The following is a 14,074-nucleotide window of genomic DNA, read 5'->3' on the forward strand; positions in this document are numbered from 1 at the left end:
GCAAGAAAGGAAAAATATTACGAAACAGCTGATGCCAATTTCATTTTTTGCCTGATGGCCAGCGATTCCCCACTGTGCACTGGTTAGGCTCTCTATTGATATGCATATTTCCCACACTAGTATATTTGCAGCCTTCATATTTCAGATTTTCCAGTGTGAGGATCTCCCAAACCATCATAACGTTTGGACCAACAACAATGGTTTTTGTTCTACTTACAATTATAGAGAATATCACAAGCAGCGACAGCGGGAATCGTCCGATGCAATCAACTTGTAGGGCTTTATTCGGATGAAATGTGTATGAGGTTTTTGTGATGTAATATTTTTATTACCAATACATAGATTCACCATAATATGTCAGCTTAAATAATACTTTACAATCAGCTCTTCATATGTTTACAATATTTTGCTTGTTTGCCCAAAATACGTAACTACACCAAAGCTTTTTTTGTGCAATTGCGTTCTAAAGAGATCAATTGTATGTTGTAGCAAAATGTAAAACAAAACGAAAATTGATTTGAATGCATTTACGGAATTTTGATTTAATGTCTCTCCCCCTATTTTGATGAAGCCGCTTTTAAGTATGTTGTTTGATAATTTGGGTTTCAGGTGAAATGACGAACTTGTGATTACATCTTACGTCTTTTGTAGTATAACATATATAACCCCAACACTGATCAGCTGAACAAATTGATAGAATACATTTTCTCGTATTTAATTAGCAACATTTCTGATTCTAGATAGTATCACAATGACAACATATTTCATAAGGTAAAGAAAATTTACAAAGAAAATCGCCTGGATTTTATCATGAAGGTGCCCGTATCACTTTATTTCTCGATTGTATGTTTTAATAATGGACTATCTAATAAACCTAACGAATAACATTATGCTAATATTAATCTAATGGAAACATAATCCTCATGAAGGTCTCGGCGAGTAACCAATAAAGTAACCAAACAATTTGTGACATAATGTCAAAAAAAATGATACACATAAGGATCAATCACGAAACAGTTAAAACATGAATATTTAAGGACTAATTTGCTGCACTTCCCGGAAACAATTCCTACAAACCGGAACCAAATTACCACTGTTATGGCCAGCCAGGGCAACAGTTTTGTCAATGCAGCGATTGCAGAACACTTCACCACATTTCCAACAGTGATTCTGCTTTAGTAAGGTAGGAATTATCAATGTATCATCGTTTGTTTCGCTTCCCTTCCTGATTCGGGACAGATGCATGCAACGCTACCTACCTTCTTTGTGATCTGATCGAACGGTATGGAGCATGTGGGACAGTTAACTACGCTGCGCAGCGGCTTCCAGTCAATGGCAACCGAGCTCATCTCGTCCGTTACCCGATTCATGTCAACGATGTTGTCATTACATTCCTGGGCCTATGATAGAGTATAGGCAATGATTCTCAAATGTGCATCGAAGTGAGAATGAAAATCTTACGTACCGGAATATTAGAGAGAGTTAAATCCGATGTTTTAAGTGGGTGATCATCATCAGCACAAGAAAGTTCACTTAGCCTCTTGTCATAGTTGTAACGATTGTCATTTACCTCTATACTGCGATTGTCGACATACTTGTTTCCTTGTAATCGTTTCGCCGATTTAGAGATCATATTCTTGAAACTGTTGATGCGCTGCATCGCGAATACAAATTGGATCAATGTTAATAACAATGGCGATGTATGAAAACAAGAGCAAAAATAACAGAAGAAATTATAAAGCCGTCTTCAAGAACTTACCTTAGTCAGAAGTTGCACATGATCATCCAGCGAGGTTGAATGATCTTTGCTAGCAATCAACAAATCATCCAAGGGTTCCCTCGGATGAATTCCACTTTCGAATCGACTGTACATTCCGCGCCAGAATTTTATGCACTGCGGGGCCAAATTCGGTCTAATAGTTTCATCCATCTCCGGTCGGTACAATGGATTAATATATTCATTCAAATGATTGGACATATAGCCCCACAATGAGAAAGTTTTCTCGGACAGCCGTAGGTCTAGCCTATCCTTCTCACAGTTGCCAACAAATGTTCCAAACTGACAGGACATTACATGGTCATGGAGAATTAGCAAAAACCGTTCGTTAAATTCGAACGCATCGTTCCGTTGTTGCATAAGCTGCCAGGCACAATCCAGAAGTTGTGTGAAAACGGGAGATACTTCCTTGGGATCATTCTGGATGTGACCATAACGGTCACTAAACTTGTGTCCGAATGCAAGCCAATCCTTTTCAATGAGGGCCTGTAAACGAAATGATGTTACAAAAATGATTACTCCATCCAGCACCTTATTTGTTCTATATTTACCTGAAACCCTTTAATGGTCCGATAATATGGATCAAGCATAAGAGCTGCCAAGGAGCAAACTTGTGCGGTTCTATCCCAACCATCGGAACAATGCACGACGACAGAAATACCATTGTCGATCGCATTAGCAATGAAACTGGAATGAAATATGAGAGTTTTATTGTACAATTCCAAATGATTTTGTAGATTTTCGATTTGTAGTTTGTATTCCGTTTGGGTTGGAGGAAATATGACTTTTCCACAGCATTTTGGAATATTTTGACTCAAGTGTAACTTTTGAAAAGGGCGTATCGATTTTATAAGAGAAATCTTTGATAATTTTTATCTCAAATACTATGAGTCGTGCAGAAATAGTGTCTTAGAAAGAGTTTCAGAGTATTGATGTTAAAACATGAAAAAAATATCTGTACATTGAAGTCGCTTTTTACGCGGTATTTGGAATTTACGCGTTTCATTTCTACGCGGATTTCGGAATTTACGCGGTTTTTGTTACGCGGTACGTATCAACCACGTAAAAATTCAATGTGCTAATTGATGTGACTTTTGACGAAATAAGTTTCTATTGTATCACTGATTAGTAGCTGAGAAATAAAAGGAGATACAGATATCATGATTGTAGCATGCAAAAAAAATCAGTTAATTAATTGTTTAAATATGGGTTACATTTCAAACTAATAATTCACTGTTTGTTAGATTTTTACACGGATTTTAAAAACTACCCGGTTTATTTTTACGCGTAATTTAGAATTTGCGCGGTTTTTTTTTCGCGGTTTTTGTTCACGCAAAGCGACTCCAGTGTACTCTTTTTTTATTTTGCAATATCTAAAATACTTAATTTGCAATATCTAAAATACATATTTTTTTATTTTTTTAAATTTTTTCATATAAAATAGAAGTCATGTAGAAAATTTAAAAAATTAGTCCATGATGGTAAAACTATTTTTGACGAACTTTGTGAAACATCGAATTTTTGTATTTTAACAATCATTTTTAGTCACAAACTATGAATTCTGATGTGATTTAAAACAAAAAAGCTCTTTGTCAATCCTCTTCTCAATACTGCCATTCTCGAGATATTTAAAAAAATATTTCTAATTTATTGTCTTTTTTATAGTAAATAGGCTCTTCTAATATGTTTGTCGTGTTATACCGTCATGTTCGTGAAATTTTATGAATTTGCTTATAATTTTCAACAACTTTTCCAGATACATCATTATGGTAAAACTATATTTTTAGGAGTTACGTTGAAAAACGTTGTTGCTTCGTTTTGTATTAACCCACATGTCTTCAAATGTTTTTCAGCGTAACTCCCGAACATACATCGTCACCACAACGATGCATTCGGAAAAGCTGCTGAAAATTCTAAGCAAATTCACAAAACTTCATGAACATGGCGGTATAACACGACAAACATATTAAAAGAGCCTATCTTTATACAGCCATTCCATGCCAAACCGATATAGTGGTTTTCAGCTTTTCGTGAAAAGTGGTAGATTTGATCTTAATCGCAAGCAATTAGACCAGTATTTTTTATTTTTTCGTTAGGGTGACCATTTGCATTTTAGGGTTGTCCGAAAAATCAACTTTTTCCACTTTTTTCCAAAAATAACTTTTTTCAAAAATTCATAACTTTTGAACTGCTAGACCGATTCAGATGATCGACATATCAAATTGAAGCCAGTGAACTTTTTATTAAAAAATATTGAACTCGCATAAAAAAGTCTACTCAAGCTCAAGCTCAAGCTCAAAAATATTGAACTCGCATAAAAAGTGGATTTTTTAATTATTAATTGTAGTTGTTTTTCATTGTTTTCGTGGCTTTGGACTAGAGGGCGTTATATTTTTCTATGTTTTTTCATGAAAGATGACGATATCTCGAGATGCTTTTTTTTCGTTTTTGAGATGTTATTTTTTCAAGGTTAAACGGAGGTCGTAAAAAACATTTTTCCCCTTTTATCCAAAAATGATATTTTGCAAAAATTCATAACATTAGAACTACTGAACAGATTTAGATGATCGGCATATTAAATTCAAGCCAATAAGCTAACCTCTTTGAAAAAATATCACACTTCCAGTAAGATTGGATTCTAGTCGCATAGGTCTAGTTTAGTCTAGTCACATAGGCATATTAAGGGAGTACACGAATTTCGGACGTTTTTTCGAACTCCGTAAACATAAAAGAAAGAGTATTTTGACTATCTATATATATATATATATAAAAATGGATTTCTGTCTGTCTGTCTGTCTGTCTGATTCTTATGGACTCGGAAACTACTGAACCGATCAACATGAAAATTGGTATGTAGGGGCTGCCATACAAATGAAACACAAATTTCTGCATTACTCGCGAATTAATCAAGCAAATGAAACGAAATTTGGCATATTGAGGTTTTTGGATGTAATAAATGTTTCTATGATGATTAGACTTTCCACCCCCTCTCTAAGAGGGGCTGCCATACAACTGAAAGTCAAATTTCTGCATTACTCGAGAATTAATCATGCAAATGGAACCAAATTTTACATATGGAAGTTTTGGGGTGCAATAAAGATTCTATGATGATTAGATACTACTCCCTACTCTCTTAGGTGGGGCTGCCATACAAATGGAACAAAAATTTCTGCGTAATTCGAAAACTAAACTAAAATGGAGCCAAATATGTCATGCGAATGTTTTAGGGGACACGAAACGTTTCCATGGTGAATAGACACTCCTCCCCTCTCTCTGATGGGGGGCTGCCGTACAAATGAAACACAAATTTCTGTATTACTAAAGAATTAATCAAGCAAATGGAACCAAATTTTGCATGTGGAGGTTTTAGGGTGCAATAAATGTTTTTACGGTGGTTAGATACTCCTTCTTTTCTCTTAGGTGGGGCTGCCATACAAATGAAACACAAATTTCTGCATAACTCGAGAATTAATGAAGCAAATGAAACCAAATTTGGCATGTGGAGGTTTCAGGGTGCAATAAAAGTTTTTACGGTGGTTAGACACTCCACCCCCTCTCTCTAAGGGGGAGATGACATACAAAATTCAACGGGGTCGATTAGAAGATCAATCAATGAATAGTTCTGCGATTGGACCCATGAATTTGCTCATAGTAAGAAAACGTGAATGTTTGAAGGTATTGATAACTAAAAACTAATTTTGGGCGGGACGAAGTTTGCCGTGTCAGCTAGTCCATTATATAACTATTTGTTCATCTATTTTTCAACAATAAAACAAAAAATTGAACGAAGAAAAAATATTCATAACTGGAATAGTTACAAGCTGATGAAGTGAGGCGGATAAAAAAAGTTGTGCCATGGGGTACACTATTGCAGCCCTTCTGGTTATCCGAAACAAAAGAATCGAACAGGTTCTGAATCAGTAAAGATGCCGCTGTCGCATGAATCTCGGACAAGTCAAAAACATCTTTTTTGACAAAATGGCGGCCGTTTGAAAAAAAAGTGGTTTAAACCGTTTTTTCTTACGTTTCCTGATTTTTTAAAAATATTAAAATTTGAAAAAAATATCATTTTCATGCGATAGAGCGATACACACAGATTATATTCATATAAATTCGACATGAATCGGTTCAGTAGAACTTGAGATATCGTGTACGCCAGTTTGAAAAAACTATTTTCGAGAAAAACGTGTTTGGAGTGCATTGTTATGGCCGTAACAGGTTAGATACCGCATCACTAAAATAACTCCAGCTCGGTAAATAATGGGATTTTTGCTAAGTCCTTTCTAGGGTTTATTCTTGAATGCCTAATCTACAGAAATATGAAGGAATTTTTTTTTTTTTTTTCAAATTTCTTGTCTAGAATACTGCCTTAAACGAAGACTTAAAACATGTTAACTTTGAAAAATCATATCTCAAAAACTAGAGAAATAGCATATCTGATATCGAGATATGTTATGTAAAAAAATATCAGCTTTCAAGCAAGAATATAAAAAACTATAACGCCCTGTAGTCCAAAGCCATGAAAACAATAAAAAACGACTACAATCAATAAATACGAAAATAAAATCCATTTTCTTTGCAAGTTCAACATCAATTTATAAAAGTCATTATTGGGAAAAAGGTGAAAAAAATGATTTTCCGGACCACCTTAAAATGGAAATGGGCCTAATGTATGTAATACGAGTCTTGTGAGTTTTGTGATAAAGAACAAAATTACCACTTTTCACGAAAATCTGAGAACCACTATATTGGTTTGGCATGGAATGGCTGTATATATATAAAAGAGGGAAAGTTACTTTGGAAAATATATTAGATGATCAGTAAAATTTCAAAAAATTGACTATGCATATCTTTATATATATATATATATATATATATATATATATATATATATATATATATATATATATATATATATATATATATACATATAAAACAAGGATGTTTGAAATAAAAAGGAAAAATTCAAATATAAGAGGTACGCATATGTATGTTTCGCAGAGAAAATCATCAATTTTATAGATCAGAACGATAACATATAAGGTGTACCGGTAAGATTCTTCAGTTTTACAACAGATGGCGTAACTTGATTATTATTCCAGTGAATCAAATTTTCAGACATTTGTTGGAAAGCTACTGTCATTGCGCGTCTTTTCAGTATATGTCAAAAAGTTGAAGCGTAAACAACATAGTTTTTTGTCACTTCAAATATGTCGAATTTCGTACCAACGAGAGTGTTTTTGCGGGAGTGTTACTTCATTTCTTCAATATAAAAAAAGGCTGCGGAATGCTCAAAGCAACAATTCTCCAACAGAGCGAACGTGTCAGACGTGGTTTTCACGGATTGAAAGTGGTAAAATTACTTGAAAGACGAAGAACGTTCCGGACCGCCGAAAAAGTTTGAAGATGATGAATTGGGGGCATTACTCGATCAAGATTCGTTACAAACGCAATAAGAACTTGCAGATACACTTGGTGTAGCTCAACAAACCATATCCGATCGTTTAAAAAATAATGGAAATATCCGAAAGATTGGACATTGGATGCCGTTTGAATAGAAGCCACAAGACGTCGAACGCCGTTTTTCACGTGCGAACAACTGCACCAACAGCATAATAAAAGGGTATGCGCATGACAATGCTCGGCCGCATGTCGCCAAACCGGTCAAAAAATACTTGGAAACGCTGAAATGGGAGGTCCTAGCACCAACCCCTCCGCCGTATTCTCCAGACATTGCTCCGTCCGATTACTACCTTTTTCTGCATCGATCGATGGCCTGGTTGACCAGCACATCTTCAATTTTGATGAAGTCAAAAATAGGATCGATTCATGGTTAGCCGACAAACAGGCCGATTATTTCCGCAAAGGGATCCGTGAATTGCCTGAAAGATGGGAAAACGCTGTGACTAGCGATAGGCAATACTTTGAACGAAGCATTATTTTTTTTTGACGTAGAACTACGTCTTTCATTGAGGGTGCCAAATCAGAAAACAGGTCACGTTTTTATGAAATAAAGTTAACATTAAAAACGGATTTTGGCGATTTACATACCAAACGAATCGGAAATTCTCTAAGATTTGTTTGATATGCTATATATTATAATCCCATAGTCTATATATGGTTTAAATTGATAAAAAATTGGAAGCATTCTCATTTCCTCATACATTTGTTCTGTCCATTTGTGTGCTTTCCCGAACAGAGCTGTCAATAACGAGCAACGAAGGGGAAATCGTAAGAGTAAAGTCTGCGTGAACAATGGAAAAGAAGAAGAACGAAGGGGAATATTTGCCTAGAACACACAGTGGATCTCGCTTAGGAAAATTTTCATTCTTCATGAGGAAATCGACTGAACAACATCGTTGCTGGGCAAGCTGGACGGCGAGGGATCGAATGTCTTTCTCAAGGCAATGCGGGTGTAGGAGTAATATGATGGATAAAGTAAAGTTTTCCAAGCTCCTTTTTGAAAGTTAGAGACGGATGAACTGAAGAAGTTTGAAGTCTCAAGCAAGGAAGGAAGGCAAATTTTCAGAATCGTTCTGTATTCAAAGCAATGAATATCGCTTGTTCTTCCTTGTTTTGCGTCATCATATGTCTTCGTTTCGGATTGAGCTGTGGACGCGACCAAATTACTCATTCGTTGATGTCTCTGGCATTGCAATCATTAAACTGACGCCATTGCATTAAGGATCTGAGCTACACAATTGTGTGGGGAATCATCAAGCTTGGCTATCATCAGCTCACCAAGAAAATAAATATTCTGGAATTTTGTCAGTGATTTGTTTTCGCATGACGGAAGGAAAACTCTCTCCACAAAGGATGACAGCTAAGCTAATCTAGACTGGCAATATTAACAGAAAGGGCTTCTGTTGAGAAGAGCGCAAAACGGAGATAAGTGTGTGTATATTTAGTTGCTTCACGACATCGATATATGGATATTTGTGTACGTACGTGCGTGCATGCTTCATAGTACGTAAAAATAGTGCATTTTCGCTACGCTGAAACCTCATTGGCCCTGGAACGATGCCACAATCGATTTTTTGCTATGATTGACAATTGTTTTGTGTCGCAAATTATGCAGTCGTAATGATAAATATAAACAAGGAGGAGGGATAGCGGAAAGGAAATATTTACGCTAGGGTATTAGTAATGAATCTCTGCTAAGGCAAATATTCAGCCTTTTTCCAAGCAGTCAACATTGTTTGTTTTCTGTCATCAATGCATTGAACTGACGCTATGGTAAAGCAGGTGTTAATGTTGTGCACCAAAAAAATAATTTGGGAAATACCAAGTTATTCAGTAAGTTATATTAAGGTATTAATTTATTTGGGCTCGCGTGCCAGTCGCAAAACTGCTTTCAAATAGGGTTGCATTTGCGCTAATCTTGATCATAATGAAGCAGTGCTACTATTTTCGAGGTTGTTGAAATTAACAGATAGAGTTTATTTCGTTTATTTAGTCACCAAGAAAGTAAATGTCGTTCTGGAATTTTGAATGTGACTTAGTTTCGCTTGCCGGTAGCAAAACTTTCTCCACTGAGGATTACAGCTGCGCTTATCTCGAGCATGTATTGTTCTTCGAGCACAAGAATGAATCATCAAACAATTATCGTCAAATGATTCTACAATAAAAAAAACATTTCAGGGCGACCAAACCGGTACAATGGTTATTTTAAAATTTTTGTATCATTATAAAATAATATCCGCAGTTATAAACAAGCGACTCGAATTAAACCACAGCATAGTTCTACGTTAACAATGCCGTCGTGTCTTGAACACAACCTCCTATAAATTTTTTTTTTTTAAAAGGAAGAAACTTACCGGTAGTCCTATTACAAATTCTCTTAAAGTATAGTCGTTGTTTTTACCAACCAAAATATTCCCTAGAAATAAATTATATGACAAAACAACGTTTGTTGGGTCAGTTAGTAAACTAGCTATACATAAATTAGAAATATTTTTTTCCAATATCTTGAGTAGACTGTATTTAGAACGAGATTGATGAAGAGTGTTTTTTTTTAATTTTAAATCACACCAGGATTCATAATTTGTGACTAAAAATGATTGTTAAAATACAAAAATTTGAAGTTTCGAAAATTCATAAAAATTCGATGTTCCACAAAGTTCGTCGAGAATAGTGTTACCATCTTGTACCGATTTTTTAAATTTTCTGCATGACTTCTATTTTATATGAAAAAAAATTAAAAAAATATTTAAAAATGCGTATTTTAGATATTGCAGATTAAAGTTTTTTTTTGTAAATAAAAAAATTCTTTTTTCTCAGTGTATATTTTTTTGCATTTGGTCATCAATACTCTATAACTCTTTCAAAGACTCTATTTCGGCAGGATTCATAGTTTTGTGAGATAAAAATTATCGAATATATCTTATTAAAATCGATACGCCCTTTTCAAAAGTTACGCTTGAGTCAAAAAATTCCCAAATGCTGTGGAAAACACATATTTTGCCCAACCCGAACGGAATACAAACATTTCATCCAAAAATACTCATGTTTTATCATTTGTCGATTTCATTCGGAATTGCTCTATTTATAATGTTTAAGCCAACACCGCCCCGTAATTATATTCGTCCTCAGTTACTCCAATGAACTTGGGTGTACTTTTTCTATCAAATTAACGGGTGTTAAATAAAAAATGATAATTTTTTCAATACCTTTCAGTAACTCAAATAAAGAGCGTAAATTTTTTTTTCTCCAAGAAAATTGCTCTTTGGGCTCCCTAGAAATAGTAGGCGTGTTTGGTTTTGCTAGTTTGAATTTAGTCAAAGCAAAGATGGCGTCGAAACAGCACGTGCTCCGCGAACGCATTGTACGGTTCTACGAAACGCATTTCCAGCAAGGAAAAAAGTTCATGGTGGCACATTTTAAGGAAGAAAATGTACCTGTCAGTACGGTATATCGTATCCTGGGTTCCCTGAACGTAGAGCGGAAGGTCGGAAGTGGTCGTCCGGTGACGATAATGACGAAGCAGAGGAAGACATCGTTAAAGAAGCTGTTTGACAACAAGGACGCAACCAGCCTGCGTGACGCCGGTCGGAAATATGGCTGCTCCCACGTATTGATCCATCGGACCCTCTAGATGGAAGGAATCGTCTGCAGGAAGAAGACGAGGTCGCCGGAGTACACGGAGGAGCAGATTGGGACGGTTAAATCCCACGGTCGGGGGATGACCAAAAAATACTGCGGGACGTCTTTCGTTCTGGATGACGGATTTTCCGCTGTCCAAAACGCATATTCCAGGAAATGATAATTACCACTCCAGCGACAAGTCATCCACACCGCCTGAAGTGAAATACAAGTTCAAGCACAAGTTTCAAAAAAAGGTTATGTTGTACATCGCCATTTCCGACCGGGGCATTTCAAACCCTTGATTTAAGCCGAGCGGTTTGGCAATCAACCAACAAATCTATCGAGAAGAGTGCCTCGATAAAATCCTGCTGTCGTTCTTGAACGAGCATCACGCGGATGGGAAGTTCGTCTTCTGGCCGGACAAGGCGTCTTCCCATTACGCCAAGAAGACGCTGGCGTATCTTGTGGAGAAAAAGATACCGTTCGTGCCGAAAGATCGTAACCCAACAAACTTGCCCCAGTGCCGCCCAATAGATGATTTCTTTGGCTCACTCAGTGCCCTAGTGTATAAAAACAATTGGATGGCCAAGGACACGAAGTAACTGACTACAAGAATCCGGAAAATGGACGTAAGTGCCGTACAACGTTCTTGTGAGAGAATCGCGACAAAGTTGCGTCGAACAGCAGCCCACGGCCCTTACTCAAACATTCACTGACATTTTTTTGAAGAGAATACATTATGTTCTTACTAAAAAATACTGAAATCGATGAAAAAAAAAATTAAAAATGTATTTATATGTGATTGAAAAAATTCTCATTTTTTATTTAACACCCGTTATATGCGTTTGCCCCCAACTATCAAAATCACAAAATTGATCATCATTTTATACATACCTGGAGGTATCCAGTATTGATCGAATGTGTTTGAGCCATCCAGAAGATTCTAGAGCGCTTAGAAAACTGTTCATGGTAGGAGACTTCTGCTCGCAACCTACAATAAATAAACATAAATCGATAATACACTAGAACTCATTAAAACATTTCTGTCGGTGATCGCATTTGTGCTTACATTCAATCACCTTCTGCAGGCTGGTACGCATGGTATGAATGTTTTCTATGCCCAGGAATTGAAATTTGATGTTCTCATAGTTGGCTTCGTTCTCGTATCCTTTCCCGGCTGCACGATTCGCCATTGCATTAATCTACACAGTTAAATTTATTAAAACAAAAAAAATAACTTCCATCTAACATTCAAGGATACTCACTCTGGGTCTGGTGTCGACAACATACATAAATCCACAATTGGGATTAGTTTTCCTCACGGCCTCCAGCATTTGCTCATCCTCGAGACAGCGTGCACTAAAGCCCGACAATGGCTGACTGCAGCGACAGATCGACGCCTTGTTAGAATGCAAATAGGTCAATGCCGGCAGACGTCCCTTCGACCGGAAGCGGGAGCTGCCAAGCAGCATCGTAGTGCTCGTTTCTGCTGGCACGTACAGCTGCTGGGGATACGTATCACAGAGCTCATAGTTTTGGTTCAGCGTGCACAGACTCCACTGGTCGTTCGGAACGCGCATTCTCTTGAATTCATTTACAAGTTTGAAATAATCCCACCCGGCAGATTTTGGTAATTCCTTAGCGGTAGTCGTGTATTGGAAACAGTAGAGATTTTTAATATTCACTGGTTGGTACAGCTTTATCAGCGTTGTGTACACGTCATGGCACTCCCGCTCTTTCGGTATAACAAATGTGATGGACAGGAATGTTTTACAACGTATTAATAACGGCGATCCGGTCGTGCTCAGCGGAAGCTTCTCGACGTTAGCAATATGCATGTACAGAACCTGGCAGAAGATTGAAAACATTTTTTTTATTAATATTTTAGGATTGTAGTTATGTAACAATTGTTTTTCCTAGTATCATTTCTTAAAGATAACTTCACAAATGAATGATTTCTGAGAGGGGAGATCGAGAATAGTCGGACAAAATGTTTATAACGAAAAATCACCCGGCCAGATCGGAAATTGAACATATTCTAACTTCTTTTCATTCCTTAATATTACTTAATATATTGCTTGTAAGAATTTAGCGCTGCTTCAATGGACTTTTTCACGTAGGACTTCGTATTTCATTTCTATACCTGGGTGTAAGATCAAAGTTTCGAAAACGAGAGCGTTACGCCGGAACAACGTTAATACCTCATAAACAACTGAACGAAATGGTATGATAAACACTTCATTCTAAAGATAAAATATCTTCGCGCTATATGCTTGTTACTTATTGATCCAAAAACTTGTTTCAAAAGCTTTAAAATTGCTTTTAAAACAGGCTATTGGAACCACACGAATCTGTATATAAGCGAGTGCCCGCTAGGAAATCCACTCAGTAATAATTGTACAGTGTTTGGAGCATGTTATCGCAGTTGTGGTGGAGCTAACTTCATTCATCAGGAAAGTGCTGATGAACGGTGTCACCAAGTGCCTGTTTGTGCACACAAACGGCATCACTTCGAAACACAATTTCAGTTCATGATTTTGTCAAACACGCGGAAAAAAGATGTTTCAATCACACAGAACACATATTCATTGCTGAATAGTCGATTTTCATTAATAGCTCAATTTCAGAAACGCACTCTGGTCATATATAAAATCATTTTTCTTCCAATTTTCCATTTTTTTTATACCGTAACAACACTCCTTGAAGTGGATTGTATATTGTGTACAACTTTGAGCTCAATCGGTTCCGCACTTTTCGAGTTTTTGACACATACACAAACGAACAGAACATTTTTATATATATAGAGATAACTGCGATCAAATACATTTTGTTTTGTAATTTTTTCAATCAAATGCGAATAACATAAGATCACGTCTTTCGGTAATTCAATAGGAGTACGATGAATATTAATAAAGACAATCTACGCTCACCGGCAAACAATGTTTACTCAACAATTTCTCAAACAGGAAGTGGGTATTGTGAGGAAGGGCAGATCATTTATGTAGACTGATTGGATGCGACAGATAGTTTGTCTATTGGGAATTGTATACAAATTATATCACAGGGTTTGGAAGAGTTTGAAAATTAGTTGCAAGCAATGTATTAAGTAAAAGGCAAACATAGAAAAGTGGAGAATAATTTTTGCACCACTTTTGCGTGATTGCTTCTTTTGCTGAATATTTTGCCTTCGCAACATAAAAGTTATTCGACGAC

At 36.4% G+C, this 14,074-nt stretch overlaps 1 protein-coding gene across 3 annotated transcripts in view; it reads right to left on the reverse strand.

The window, feature by feature from the left end:
* Nucleotides 1-306: 306 nt before the first annotated feature.
* LOC129769273 (myotubularin-related protein 8) overlaps nt 307-14,074 on the reverse strand; it is a 51,959-nt gene continuing 38,191 nt past the window's right edge. For 2 of the 3 annotated variants that reach the window (XM_055771401.1, XM_055771399.1), the window contains exons 3-10: nt 12,127-12,708; nt 11,931-12,063; nt 11,756-11,852; nt 2,329-2,464; nt 1,760-2,263; nt 1,466-1,654; nt 1,260-1,400; nt 307-1,173 (exon numbers count right to left, since the gene is read on the reverse strand). In XM_055771401.1, the coding sequence (XP_055627376.1) occupies nt 1,033-1,173; nt 1,260-1,400; nt 1,466-1,654; nt 1,760-2,263; nt 2,329-2,464; nt 11,756-11,852; nt 11,931-12,063; nt 12,127-12,708 (1,923 nt within the window). In that variant the 3' untranslated portion in view covers nt 307-1,032. The remainder of the gene's footprint in view (nt 1,174-1,259; nt 1,401-1,465; nt 1,655-1,759; nt 2,264-2,328; nt 2,465-11,755; nt 11,853-11,930; nt 12,064-12,126; nt 12,709-14,074) is intronic. The other variant, XM_055771400.1, reaches the window with a different exon arrangement.

The sequence above is a fragment of the Toxorhynchites rutilus genome, chromosome 2 (assembly GCF_029784135.1).
Source record: "Toxorhynchites rutilus septentrionalis strain SRP chromosome 2, ASM2978413v1, whole genome shotgun sequence".
Classification (NCBI taxonomy): domain Eukaryota; kingdom Metazoa; phylum Arthropoda; class Insecta; order Diptera; family Culicidae; genus Toxorhynchites; species Toxorhynchites rutilus.